Source organism: Narcine bancroftii, chromosome 7 (genome assembly GCF_036971445.1).
Source record: "Narcine bancroftii isolate sNarBan1 chromosome 7, sNarBan1.hap1, whole genome shotgun sequence".
Taxonomy (NCBI): domain Eukaryota; kingdom Metazoa; phylum Chordata; class Chondrichthyes; order Torpediniformes; family Narcinidae; genus Narcine; species Narcine bancroftii.
In genome coordinates this window covers 173616666-173631661 of record NC_091475.1, presented here as the reverse complement: position 1 = coordinate 173631661, position 14996 = coordinate 173616666, and the positions used below count along the sequence as shown (strand labels likewise).

Below are 14996 nucleotides of genomic sequence, written 5' to 3'. Positions count from 1 at the left end.
TTATTTTGAATTGCTTGTTTAGTGCTCTTATAAGGTTTGCAAATCAAAGTAGTACATCATCAGCCACAAAATGACAATGTTTTTGGGAAAACAAATGTTTAAGGAAAGCAAAGGCCATGATCAATGAATTGGGATGGCAGGATGAACTGATCCATTATAAATTGTGTAGCTTAATGGTTAATCATAAAAATATGATGGATTGGGTACAATGGGTGCATTAATGTGGATTCTCCAGAATCTAGTGTGTTGATGAGATATAATTGGACATCTAGTAAATAATGCATATATTTGTGATGAGTAATTTAATTCAAGTTCAAGCAACTTCTTCTCTCCTTCCAGCTATCAGATACTGTGATCGTTGCCAAGTAATTAAACCTGACCGATGCCATCATTGCTCTGCCTGTGACATGTAAGTTAATTGTGTACATTTGGCAATTTGGAGTTTTTGATTTCCAAAGAAGTGGTCATTGGAAATGACACCTGCTAACATAAACACAGAGAACAATTTGTTTAATCTGTAAAATGCTAATCAAGTTTACTGCATTTATTTTCAACATTTCAAATTGTAGCTTTGCATCTCATTTTTCACAGCATAAGTTCTCAAATTTGAACAAAAGGGAAGCACAAAATAGGGATAACATCTGAAATTTTATATAGTTTTTCAAATAATTCCCTTTATCATGGTTAGAAGTTTTTAGGTTGGTTGCAAATATAATTTTTGAATTTGATGGAGGTCCTACTCATGAAAATGTAGCTCAATGACAATAAGATGAAAGAGATGATCATTGACTTCAGGAGGGGAGCAGAATCCACACCACTTGTTCACATTAAAAATGCTGAAAATGAAAGCGTATACAGCTTTCATTTCTTTGGAGTAAGTATCTCCAATGATATGACCTGGGACAAGTACAATATATACTTGTGTAATACAGATACACGATCCTTTATCCGGATATCTAAAATCCAGAAAGCTCCAAAATCTGATAAGTGGGGAGAGAGGCAGCCAGGCAACTGGCGCTTGGGAGAGGTGGCCAAGCGACTGGAAGGGAGTGGGGGTGGATTCGGGAGCACAATTCAGGTGGAGTTTCAGAAATCCAGAAAAATCCAAAATTTGGAACTCACTGTTCCCCAAGGTTTCCAGATAAAGGATCGTGTAACTGTAGTTGTTTTTTTTTTTTTTTTTTGGACCAATTTTTCAGGTCAAATTTTGTGGGGGAGGGTCAACTTTTCCACAGGTCATACTTTTGAAGGGCCAAAAATCACACAATAATCCAAAATTACTGTATATATGCATATAATAGTTGAGTTTTGGGGACCAAATTTTTGTGTCAAATGGAGTGGGGGGAGGGGGGAGGCACTACCTTTGACCGTGGTATGTACCTGTGTTGTTCAAGGCGTCAGGAACTTGGATGGCTGGGACCTGGTGGTAAGTCAACATTTGGGAAGTTGGGAGCTCTGGTGTTTTTGCAGACAGGGTGAGGGTTCACTGTCAGGGTATTGGGAGCTTGGATGGGTGGGCGGCTGGAATGAGTGTCACTATTTGGGTGAGAGTGTGCTATCGGGACGCTGGGAGCTCTGATGTCCAGGAGATGGGACTGTGGTAGGGGCACTGGGAGCTCTGGTGTTCGTGGAGCTGGGGGAAAGGTTGGCGGTCAGGGTGTTGGGAGCATTGGAGCTCGGACGGCCAGGGTAAGGGTTGGAGCGCCAGGAGTTCTGGTGTTTGGATGGCTGGGGAAAGGGTCTGTAGTTGGGAGACCAGGAACTCTGATGGGTGGGCGGGGCTATGGGAGCTCTGATATTTGGGCAGCCAAGGCAAAGATTCGCGTTTGGGGTGTCAGGAGCTTGGATGGCCTGGCATTCAGGATGTCACAAATTCTGGTGTTTGGATGGCCAAGGTGAGAGTTCACGATCAGGGCATTGGGAGATTTGATGGACAGACGGCCAGGGCAAGGATCCATGGTCGGGGTGTTGTGAGCTCCAATTGGCAGGCAGCCAGAGTGAGGGTTCATGGTTGGGTCATCAGGAGATCGGATGGGAGAGCAGCCGAGATCAAAAATAGAGTGATCGACTTTTATGCAGGTCATACAGAAAATGTACGACTTTTGGGCCAAAAAATGGGGGGGAGGGAGGGGGTTAGTTGTTACATGGGATCAATAATTACACGAGTATATACGATTGACGTGACAGTCAAGAACACGCACTAAAGCCTCTACTTTCTAAGAAGACTAAGGAACTTTGGCATGACTTTCTCTCTCAATAACTACAGGTACACCATCAAAAGCATTCTTACTGGATGCAAAACAGTGTAATATGGGAGTTTTTCAGTTCAAGATTGCAAGAAACCACAGGAGGTAGTAAGTGCAGATCAGAACATAGCACAAATTTCCTTCCCTCATGTACATCTCCTGCTACTTAGGAAAGGCAGCCAACAAATTGACATACCCATTGTACCTGGACACACTCTTCTCCCTCCTCCTATCAGGAAGGCTTAAGAGTGAAAGTGTGCACCACCAGGCTTAATGATAATTTCTTCTCTGCTGCCTCCTGAATTCACCCATCACAGTCCTATCATGTTATTAATCTTTCTTTTCATTGTATCCCTCAACTCTGTAAATTGTGCTCTTTACACAGCTGTTTGTTAGAGATAACCTGTTAGTCTGATTGGAGAAATCCCTTCTCACTGTAGTACTGTGACAAACTTAAATGTAACAGAAATGGATCAAGACTCTTTTAATTATAAATTTTATACCGAACTTTAATGTTGTGGTTGAGACACCTTTTTGTTCCTGCTGTATGCTTAGGTGCAGGTGGATTTGAAATGTTGTTAGCAGGTACAAATCTGCACTGCTGCACAATGAGCAAGAATCATATACAGCAAACAAGTTTTTTTAATTGGAACTTTGCTGCACCTCCTATTCTCCATGTTCATTTCTTTCATATTTACAGAATAATTGAATCCTTTTTATTGTCATGAACATGTGCCATGAAATTTGTTTTTTACGGTAACATTGCAAGTGCAAAAATTGCTATAAATTTTACATATTTTAAAAGTGAGGTAGTATCTGTGGATCATTGTCCATTCAGAAATCTGATGGCAGAGGGGGAAGGAACTGTTTTTACGTATTTGTCTTTAGGCTCCTGTACCACCTCCTTGATGGTAACAGTGCGAAGAGGGATTGGGCTGGCCAATGAGGGTCCTTGATGATATAGGCTGCTTTCTTGATTCACTGCCCCTTGTTGATGTCCTTAAGACCAAAACCCATAATGGTGGTGGCTGCGTTCACAACTCTCTGTAGTCTTTTCCTGTCCTGTGCATTGGTACTTCCATACCAGAGGGTGATGCAACCAGTCAGAATTCTCTCCATTGTACACCTTTAGAAATTTTAAAAAGTCAATGATGACATACCAAATCTCCTCAAACTCCTAACAAAGTTTAGCCACTGGCAAGCCTTCATCAACATGGAGGCCCTGTGATAATGTTATGGGGAAATTCACCAAGCCAAATGGTTACCCAGACAAAAATTGCTTTTAATTATCTTTAAATGTAAAAACAGGATCAAACTTTAACTTATCACTATTAACTTATCCCCCTTCTAATTCTAAGCGCACATGTGTGTAATGTGTGTATGTTCAGAAAAGTTCATTGATTCACAGTCTCACTTCTCACTCCTCCAAGTTCACTGATTGCAGGCAATTCTTATACTGAGCACAGAATTGAACATTTATGAAGTTCACCAGGCTTTGGTGCTTGAAAGGTAAATGGTTACTGCTCAGGAAGGTTCTTGTCAGTTTTCAGAGCGAGGTTTGATGTTCATTGGACACCCACAACTGATTCCTTCTAATCAGCCACTTCAGTGTCTTGCCCCATCAGGGTTTTCCAGATGATAACCTCTTTCTTACTGGTCACCACAGAGTTCCTTTTTGTTTCCTTAATTTCAAGTGAAATTTTATGCAGCCAGTCCTCTCTTCTTGCATGGACCATAAGCTGCTGCTGAACTGTGAAACTGGATTCTCTCTCTCTCTCTCTCTCTCTCTCTCTCTCTCTCTCTCTCTCTCTCTCTCTCTCTCTCTCTCTCTCTCTCTCTCTCTCTCTCAGAAAACCACATGATCCTCTTAAACAATAATCCATTACTCCACAGCTTGTCTAATTAGCACCTACTTGTAAAGTCCTTCTAGGCATTCATCAAAATTTTTGCAAAGGCACTCGGAGCCTGGTCTGTCTGGCTTGAGCAGAGCTCTGGCATTTTAAATGAGATTTGTTTTCAAATGTTTGTATGTGACCTACACTAGAAAATCTGCCACAATTTATCTCCTTTAAAACATATCTATATACAATATTAAATGTAACATTCTGTCACAATAGATCTTCAGAGACGTTAATGCACCTAGGAGTTTGAAATTTTTAACCACTGCTGACCCCTCAATGAGGACTGGCTTGTATTCTCCTGGTTTCCCCTCCTGAAGTCCACAATCAGTTCCTTAGTTTGCTAACGATAAGTGCAAAGTTGTTGTGACTCCACTCAACTGGCTGATCATTCCTATATACCTCCTCATTGTCATCTGTGATTTTGCCGACGACTGTGGTGTCATCAAAACATTTGTTGATGGCATTTTAATTGTGCTCAGCTCATGGGTGTAAAGGAAGTAAAGCAGTGGGCTAAGCACACATCCTTGAGGTGCTGTGTTGATTGTCTATGCCTGTGTGCTTATGACATAATCATTCTTGTATACTGTGCGCTGCGGGGAACTATATTAGGTTTGTATTAAACAGTGAATGAAGCATTACATCTCCATGTGCAGTGTATTTCTAAACCTAGAACACATAACAGATTGGTGATGAGGATCGAAACGGACATCCTCTATGCCCAAATGTTGGAGTGAAGATTTAAAAAGGAAACGCAAGGCTCCCACAACAGTGAGACCCACAGACTCAAATACAGAGAACAAAGGAAAAGAGGCGGGAAAATCAACTCAAAATGTCGGGACAGTTTGGGAAAATTCATGGAGTCAGAAGAAGACTGGTATGACTAAATAGAAAGATTTGATGAACACTGTCTTGCCCATAATATTAGAGACACACCTGTTTTGAACCAAAAATGAGCATAGTTTCTTCACCAAGTAGGAACCAAAACATTTAAACTGATGAAAGACCAAATACAAAAGCTTATGCTGAGTTGTGTGCTGTAATTGGAGCACATCTAAGCCCCAAACCACTTTTTATGGCAGAAAAACAAAAAAATTATTTCAGAAAGCAGAAAATAGGCAAATCTGTCAGCAAATATTTGACTGAATTATGTGAATTGTCATTGTGAGTTTAGTGCAGTCTTGAACGAAGCATTAAGAGAACACTTAATAATGAGTTTAGCGGGCCTCAGTGCCAGATGGCAATTGCTAAGTACGAAAGATGTAACTCATAAGTCAAGATGGCAAATAACAACTTGGACATTGGTCAAGGCTAACCACAATGAAGGGTAAATTTTCATGCCAAGAGCACCTCTGCTGCGGAAAACTCAACCACAGTCTGGGAAATTGTTATTTCAGAAAACCTAGATGCCATCAATGTGACAGAGGAACACATCAGAGCCAGTGTCCAAGAAAGGACAATGCCACTAAGGGGGGAAAAAAAGAAGAAAAGGTGAAAAGCTAGATATGGAACACAGCCCTTTGGAGTGAAGGATGAAAGCCAAAGCAGTGAAATTAATGACTCAGAGGAAGACAAGACATTGGAAGTAATGTATATTCATGGATTAAAGAATAAGAAATCTGAAATCTATGTCCATGTGAAAATCAGCAACGAACCTCTCCGAATGGAGTTGGACACGGGCGCAGCAGTGTTGTTAATGCCACTAAAGTTAAAAACACGACTGTTACCTCACCTCACCATTAAAGTGGCTGACATGGTGTTAAAAACAGTCATGGGAGAAAATCAAGGTGTTGAGAAAATGCAAAGTAAACATGGAATATTAAGGACTGACATCAAAAAGATTACCCCTCTACATCAACACCAAGGGATCGGCATTGTTCAGAAGAAATTGGTTATAGACATTCAACTAGATTGGTTGGAAATCGGATCTGTGATAATATGTACCTGGAGGGCAAGGCCAAGCCAAAACTGGAACTAGTGATTAAGAAATATCAGACAGTTTTTGAAAAAAGCCTGGGGAAAATCCAAAGAGTTCAGTCAAAGTTACACTTGAAATCAGGGGTTGAACCCAAGTTCTATATGCCCAGAATGGTACCGATTGCAGTAAAGGAACTTGAATCTGAACTTAACAGATTGGAAAATGAAGGAATTCTGGAAAGAATCCAATACAGTGACTGAGCAGCTCCCATTGTGCCAGTGCAAAAAACCAACAGAGAAATCCAAATTTGTGGTGATTACAAAGTCACCATTAATCAGACTCTACAAATAGCTGAATATCTTATGCCCAAAGTGGAGGAATTACTCCAAGCCCTGAGTGGTGGAAATAAATTCACAAAGCTGGACTTATCCCAAACATATCAGCAAGTAGAATTGGATGAGCCCTCAAAAAAAATTTGTGGCAATCAATATTCATTTGGTGTTATTCACCTATACCTGAATGTCATATGGAAAATTTCAAGCATTCATGGAAAAATTATTGCATGGCATAAGTGTAGGATGTTACCTCAATGACATCATGATTACAGGTTGAGGGGACTTGGAGCACCAATCTAACTTGAGGCACTTTCAGGTGGCCAATTGCCCTGCTTGTAAAGCCATGTATTTTGTCAAAATGCGGCTGTGGGGAGGCCACGTGAATGTGCAGGAGGTGCCTGCAAAGCGAGCTTGGTAATCCTCCTCGGAGAGGGATAATCCCCGGAGCACAGTGGCCTCCCCAGCCATCTGAATGCAGCCCCCTAAAAGCGGTCAGCTGGCCAGCGCCTGACAGCTCCTCTCCCAGTCCCCACACTGTCGGGTGGCTGGCACGGGCTGTCAGCGCGGGGATGTCCCCACGCTGATCCCACTGTCCTGCTCTCTCCCCACTCACAAAATCAGTCCCCACACTGTTGGGCAGCCAGTGCAGGCTGTCCCCACACTGTAGGGATTGATTTCGGGAGTGGGGAGAAGGGGGCTGGAGCGGCTGGCGGGGAAGAAGGGGGCTGGCCGAAACAATGCCAGTACCCGACTCAAGAGCCTCCTTCCCTTCCCCCCCTCCCCCTCCTGCCGGCTGCTCCAGCCACTGTACCCCCGCCGGTCGCTCCACCCTCCTCCCCTGCCAGCTGCTCCAGCCCCATGAGTGTGGAAAGAGCGGAGCAGCGGGATCAGTATGGGGACGTCCCGCGCTGATAGCCAGCCATCCTGACTTGACAGCCCAAGGGACAGGAGCTCAGATGCGCATCCCGGCACAGCTGTCCTTTCAGGTGGCAGGCACTGTCCTTCTGCTGCTAGTGCCAAAGCTGTCCGCAGTGCACCCTACCCAACAAATCAATTTGAATTGCAGTCATTCCTGGGTTTGATTAACCTTTATTGAAAGCACATTCCAAATATGTCAACAATATATATCCATAACCCACTTCTAAGAAAAGAACCAAAATGGTGCTGGAAAATGAAGAAACTAGTAATGTGGTCAATCAGTTGAAAGAATGACTAATGTCACACGACAATATTCTTGTCCTATTAGAATATAGAAACACACCGCACTCTACCAAACCAACAACAGCTGAATTGATGTTTGGACATAACTTAAAAAGAAGTGACCCTTGCGGTGGATGCGTCGCCAGTGGGCTTAGGAATGATGTTGTCACAGGTGATGGAGAAAGTTGCTTATGCCTCCCAGTCTTTGATGGCTTGTGAACGTAACTATGCACAACCGGGAAAAGAAAGGCTTGCCATAATATTTGGTGTCAAGTGACTCCACCAATACTTAGGGTAGGAACAGACAGCAAACCACTGAGTTTGATTTTAGGCCCTAAAATGGGGATACCAGTGCTAGTTGCCACAAAAATTCAAAGGTGGGTCATGCAGCTCACCACATAATTACAATTTGAAACATAAAACAGCAACACAAAACTGCCACGCTGATGCCCTATCTCGCTTACCTCTTCCTGAAACTGAACAAAAAAGAGATAATTAAATGGATGGCGGAGGCTACAGCTATTAATCAGGAACAACTTAATCCTCACCAATTACAGCAAAGACTGTCAGCAAAGAAATGCAGAAAGAAGCTACACTATCAAAGGTCCTATATTTCACATTAAATGGGTGCCCCGAGGCTGAAGCCATCTCTGAAGAATTAAAACTTTATACACAACCCCATGAGATATCAATTGAAGAAGGTTGTTTATTGTGGGGACCAGGACAATTATTCCTACAAAATGGCAGACAGCCATGTTATCAGAGCTCCACACAACCACCCAGGGATGTTTTGGATGAAGGTATGGGCATGTGTGCATGTCCGGTGATCGTCAATAGGCATTGATATTGAAAAGATGGTAAGAAGATATGCAACCCAAAGCTCCTCAAGATGAAACTAACACATGGAAATGGCAATCACGGGCATGGCACTGGATTTGCATTGATTTCGCTGGTCCTTTCATGGGAGAAAACTTTTTCATTGTTGTTGATGCACACTCAAAATGGCCAGTGGTATCACACATGAGGAAAATCAACAGACTGGACAATTGAAAAACTCTTTGCTATATGGATTATCTATTGAACTGGTTTCTGATAATGGTCCACAGTTTTTATCAGAGGGCTTTAAGGTATTCCTATACAATAACAGTATATGACACATCTTGTCAGCACCCTACCACCCAAGCATTAATGGGGAAGCAGAACGTTTTGTACAGACTTTCAAAAAGGCCATGAAAACTAAGAAACTCCTAAGCGCATCATGGAGTCACAAAATTGCAGATTTCTTATTAAAATATAGAAACACACCGCACTCTACAACCAAACGAGCACCAGCTGAATTCATGTTTGGACGTAACTTAAGAACAAGACTTTCCACAGTACACCTGAACATCAACCTTCTAATAGAACAATTCATGTCTCCAAGTAAACCTACTTGACCTCTAGAAGTGGGAGAACCAGAACTGGTACAGGACTACTGGGACAATAGGGAGGGTGAGAAGGGTTATTCTTTTTTTTAAAAATGAAGTCCCTGTTCTTATTCTATATGGTGGGAACTAAAATATGGAAATGGCACATCGACCAGTTGAGAGCAGTGGATGATCCTATGGCTATGCCCACTGCTATCCCTTTGAAATCCCAGATGACACTCCCTGGATTCATTCCTCAGTTGATGTTCCAGAAATGTCCTTGAGAAGTGAGACCCCTTCTCAACCGAGCAATTCTCAACCAAGCAGTCCTACAGTTCAACAGAACATCCTATGCTACATCCTGTTCAACACAGCCCTATGCAACATCTGAATGGGGTTCGCCAAAGTTCGCAGTGCCACCAACCGAGGTGCTAACCCAAAAAGCAGAGTCCAGAGAAGTCATAAAGTATCCCGACAGATTTCACCTCTCTGAGACGATCAAAAAGGGAAAAACCTCCTCCAGAATGACTGAAGGACCTAGTACAGTCACTTGACGGTTTATCATTTCATATTTTCTAATGTAATTGTAATCCTCACCATTAGTAGTATAGGGACACCACATAGTTATCGTAGTTTAGTATAAGTACTGCCCATGTGTTATTTTCACAAAGCATTTATTTTGTGGGGGGGTGGGGTGGGGGGGTGGAGAAATGTATGTTGTAATTACTGTGTGCTGCAGGGAATTTGTATTAAACAATGAATAAAGCGTTGCTAGAAAATGTATTGCAGACTCATGGAAATTAGAAACTGATTTAATGCTGGTACACTGGCTTAATGAAATTCAAATTTATATTCCTCTAGAATGAAGTACTTATAATTTGAGAAATAGGTTTAAAAATTTTTTGAAGATTTGGTCTCTATACATACAAATAACAGTTTTGTGATTCCTTTATTCACTCTCCAACCTCATTTTGATGATAAGATACTATTATTTTAATATATTTTCTGTTTTTAACAATATTACATTTTTTTGAAATAAGTATTAAGTAGTGAAATAATCTTTTGGACTTTTTTGTGTATGACAAGGAGAATCATAGTTGACTATGCAATATTTATAATATACTCATTGCTAACTATTAGAAATTATATTTCTATATAATTCCTGATTAGTCGAAGAGTATTTCTTCTCTTTTCTTTTTTTCTTTCTTTCCTATGGGATCTTTTCTTTAGTGGGGGGTAGGGGTGGGAGGGAGGGAGGGAGTAAAACTTTAAAATTGTTATGTATGAGGAAAAAATGAATTGTATATAAAATGCTTGTAATTGATTTGTAATTCATGTATTAAAATAAATTTTAAAAATTTAAAAAATTAACAAAGCATCACATCTCCATATGCAGTGTATTTCTAAACATAAAGTACATAACAGACGTTGTTACTGATTCGTACCAATTGATCTTCCAATGAAAAAGTCCTGGATCTAGGTGCAAAGACCCAGAATTTGGAGCTTGCTGACCAGTACTGAGGGGATGATGGTGGTGAAAGCTGAGCTGAAGTTGATGAAAAGCAGCTTGATGTTTGGGTGTTGCTGCTGTCTGGGTGATTCAGGGCTGAGTGGGGTAAGAGCAGCACTGGAAGACTACGTCATTTAATTTTATTTTTTAATATAAATGAGAAGCAATAAATTGCTGACAGATTAGTACAATTTAGAGTGAAAATATGGAATAATCAATGGAGATAACATTAATTTATCCATCTTCTATCCTGGATAGACTGGAAACTATTTAACTAACGCAATGAACTCTTAACATTAACTTCATAAAACAAAAGGGCTAACAATGGGAATGCTTGTGTATTAATGCCTCTCGCTTCTTGTCTCTTGCTCCCCCGCTGCATGCCTCTCGTCCTTCTCTCGTTCCCTGCCCCGTCTCTCACTCCCCACCCTGGTCCTGATGCAGGAGCTTGAGCTGAAACATGAGCATTTTCTATCCTCCCCATCAGTGCTGCTTAATTCCAAGTTCCTTCTACTTTTTTATTGCTTGCAGATTGTGATCTGTCAGAAGCTTTACTGTTTTCAAAATGTTACCCTATTTTGTACCTGGGACAGATTTCTGAAATTTGAAATACTCAAGGCCTACACAAAATATTTTTTTTTTAAATTTTGAAGATGCAGCATGGTAACAGGCCTTTGTGGCCCACCAGCCTGTGCTATCCAAATACACCAATTAACCTGCAAACCTGATACATTTTTGAACGGTGGGAGGAAACCAGAGCACCTGGAGGAAACCCATGCAGGTTATAGGGAGAATGCACAAACTCCAAACTCAGTGCCAGATTTGAACCCGGGTCACAGGCGCTTTAATAGTATTGTGCTAACCTTACCGACATAACTATTGACATTTGTATAAAATAGAAATTCACGTGTTAATCACTATCTAGTCAAAAGGAGATTATTGTACAAAACTCACATGATGCAAGGTCTCAACCCAAAATATCAACTGTCACTTTCCTTTTGCAGATGCTGCTTAACACACTGAGTTTGTTTTTTATTGCTCCAGATACTAACTTCTGAAGTCTCTTAGATCCTGTACAAAACTATTAGTTTGCTCAACGATAAAACAAGAATTGTTAGTTTTGTCCTAATTTGTATCTTTTTGTCTTAAAACAGGTGTGTATTAAAAATGGATCACCATTGTCCTTGGTATGTTATTCCAAAGTGTAAATATTTTAATTATTCTTAAAGTAACCGAACAGTGCAGTTATTGAAATGTCCTATTTTCACCTAATGGAGAATTCACAATCTTTGCGGGACAGGACCAAATGTTTTTGTATAGAATAAAAAAAATACAGAATTTAATTGGGGCCTGCAAATTCCAATGTAATTGTTGACTGCAGCTTTATTTTAGTGTTAAGTGCTAAGTTTTTCAAATAAAAAAATAAACTGTTAACGGTATATTGGTAGCAAAAATGTATTGCTTTTTGTAGGTATTCCCATTAACTGATGCTTTTGAAATAGCTTGTTGAATCAACAGAGAAACTTGTACTTTTATGGTTTTTTTAAAATTGCCAAGTACAGGGGAGATGTAGGTTCTATCATAGGGCACCTTGAGTGATGTTGATGCTAAAGAAACTTGTACTGTACTACTGTAGGTTTAAAAAAAAAGTAGTTCCCAACTGTGGAATGAGGAGATGCCAGAGATGGGGATTGCAGCTTCTCATTCTGACATCAGCTTCAGAGTGTATTTATTCTGTCCATCGTGATGATTCAAATAAAGGCTAATGAGGTTTCCCTACACGAAAAGAACATTTGATTTGGGACAATTGGGTTACAGATGATCAACCAGCAGAAATAAGTACATCTGTATTTTAGAAAAGGCAATGCAATTATAGTAATGAATAATATATTTTGTAATAAGTTGGTAGATAGACATGCATCACCCTAATAATATGTCTTTTTTTATCCCTCAGGGTGAATAACTGTGTGGGATTTTCAAACTACAAATATTTCCTGCTTTTTTTAGCTTATTCTCTATTATATTGTTTATTCATTGCAGCAACAGTGTTACAATATTTCATCAAATTTTGGACAGTAAGTTCAACCTGTATCTTTTGTGCTAATATTTTATTGAAGATGAATGTGTGAAAATCTCAGTTTGAAGTCTTTTTCCTTTTTAGAAAATAATCTAAAGTTGTGTTAAAGTCTTTATGGAAAGCTGGAATATCAGGATCTACAATATTGGAAAGCTTCCTCCCAGAAGATTGAGAATTAATAGATCACAAAGTCCCAAAATATATTACTCCTAGAGATACTATTTTGAATGCTGTACCCAGCACTATCCTTGACAACCGCACATACCTTGCCAACAAGCAGTATGCACCTTTGTTAGTCTAGGGAATTCAACATATTTTCTAATTTGTTCATCGTAGACCCAGGATAGGAAGAATTAGACATTAGAATTAGTAACAGAGAAATTAAATGGTATTTGTGCCTGTGTACATGAGAGAAGGCAGAAAGGACTCTTGCAAAGAGTTAAAAGTTGTAGGGTGAATGAGCATCTGAAGGAAATTAGCATTACAATTTTTTTAATTGAGAAATTATTTGGACTGCAAGTCATTAAATCCTGAGGATTTGCTGTCCTGCATCCCAACATTTTGAAAGAGCTGGCCATCGAGATGGTGCACAGTCTGGTCTACAATTCCTATTCTTGAGAATTATTCCCTCAAATTGGAAGATTACAATTGTAATCACATTGTTTAAGAAAAGAATGGGAGCACGAGGTCATCCAGTTAGTATAAGTACCAATGAAAAATAGTCTAGAAACCATCATTAAGAGAATATTAAATGGATTGGGCAGAGTCCAGCATTGATTTATGAAGGGAAATTGTATTTGATAAATTGTTATGGGATTTTTAAGATTGAAGCAGAATACATGACAATGAGCCAAAGGATGTGCCATATTGATATTCCAAATGGCCTTCAAACTAAAAATAATTAAATTTTGTACCTGGGACAGATTTCTGAAATTTGAAATACTCAAGGCCTACACAAAATATATTTTTTTTAATTTTGAAGATGCAGCATGGTAACAGGCCTTTGTGGAACATCTCCGCTTGCACAATATATTGTGGATTGAGGAATAGTTCATGGAAAGAAAATTGAATATCGCAATAAATGGGGCTCCAGTGGGTCACAATCCCAATGTATATCAGTGATTTGGATGAAAGGGTCAAATGTAGTATATTCAAGTTTACTCCTGTTATTAAATCTAAATATCATTGTTAACTGTGGGGAAGAAATAAAAAAGGCATCAGGTAGATAACGTCAACCTAAGTGAATGAGTGAGGGTCTGAAAGATAGATAATGTAAAAATTAGCATCATCTCATGATGTGTTCTTAAAAATGGTGAAAGTTTTTTTTTAGAAAAGTTTGGTATTGAAAGAGATTTTGTTATTCTTGTTGCAGAATCACTGAAATTAGTGTTCTGTATAGCAAGCAGTTAGGAAAATGATGGATTTTTTTTAGAAGAGTGAAAGCATCTTACAATTTAATATGGTCCAGTGAGACCATACCTTAAACAGTTGGCTGTTCTCTCAACCCAAGGAATCAAGTACATGTGATGGAAGAAGTGCAAGGGGTTTCACCAGATTGATTTAGGTTTTTTTGTTTTATGAGGAGTGATTAAGCAGACTAGGCTCGTATTGTCTTGAGTTAAGAAAAGCAAGAAATAATCTCATAGAAACTTGATACACAAGAAACAGGGATGTTATTTCTGCTGAATGAGCTGGTTATGGCCCTCAAAATAAGGAGTTAGCCATTCAGGATTGGTGAGCAGAAATTTATGTACCTGGAGAATGGTGAATCTGGAATTGTCTATCTAGTAGGACTGTGGAGACTCTCTCTCAATGCAAGTTTGAAAGATTTTTGATTATTAAGAGAATCAAGACGTATGGGTTTATGCAAAAATTACTACTTAATATTACTGTGAAATGTAAAATCTGTGAAATTACATTTGATATTCTAGTAATACTTGTATTAATCTAAAATTTATCATCGATAATACTGATTGAAAAAAATTTCCATATTTTGTACACTGTGCTCGCCTCAAACACTTCAAGCTCTGGGTTAAAATAGATTAAAATTTGTTCCATCTGTGTACCTGAATACAAACACTGGTATTGTGCTGGTGAGCACTGGTATTGTGCTGGTATAATTCTTTTTTGGTATACCAGTTGTACTTAAGATTGACAATTTCAGATACATTATAGATGGTTTAGTCCACAATAGAAAATGAATTGAGGCTACAGACTCACTTTATGTGAAACCACAGAGAGGGGAGATCTTTATACTTTCAGGCCAGGCTGGTCTTGTTTGTGTTAACCCTCTTCTCTAACCCTCTTCTCCATCCTGCCTGTTGATCCAAGAAATGCAAACATTGGCATGAAAATGCATGATTTAAGCATTGGATTTTTAGGTGTGGTTTAATTTTTAAAACTGTT

The 14996-nt window shown here is 39.6% G+C and overlaps 1 protein-coding gene across 11 annotated transcripts in view; it reads left to right on the top strand.

Annotated features, from left to right (window-relative positions):
• Window positions 1-14996, top strand: part of zdhhc20b (zinc finger DHHC-type palmitoyltransferase 20b) — a 93735-nt gene that overhangs the window by 44258 nt on the left and 34481 nt on the right. For all 11 annotated transcript variants that reach the window (XM_069891387.1, XM_069891385.1, XM_069891383.1 and 8 more), the window contains 3 exons: window positions 340-409; window positions 11668-11700; window positions 12468-12588. In XM_069891387.1, coding sequence (XP_069747488.1) covers window positions 340-409; window positions 11668-11700; window positions 12468-12588 — 224 coding nt within the window. The remainder of the gene's footprint in view (window positions 1-339; window positions 410-11667; window positions 11701-12467; window positions 12589-14996) is intronic.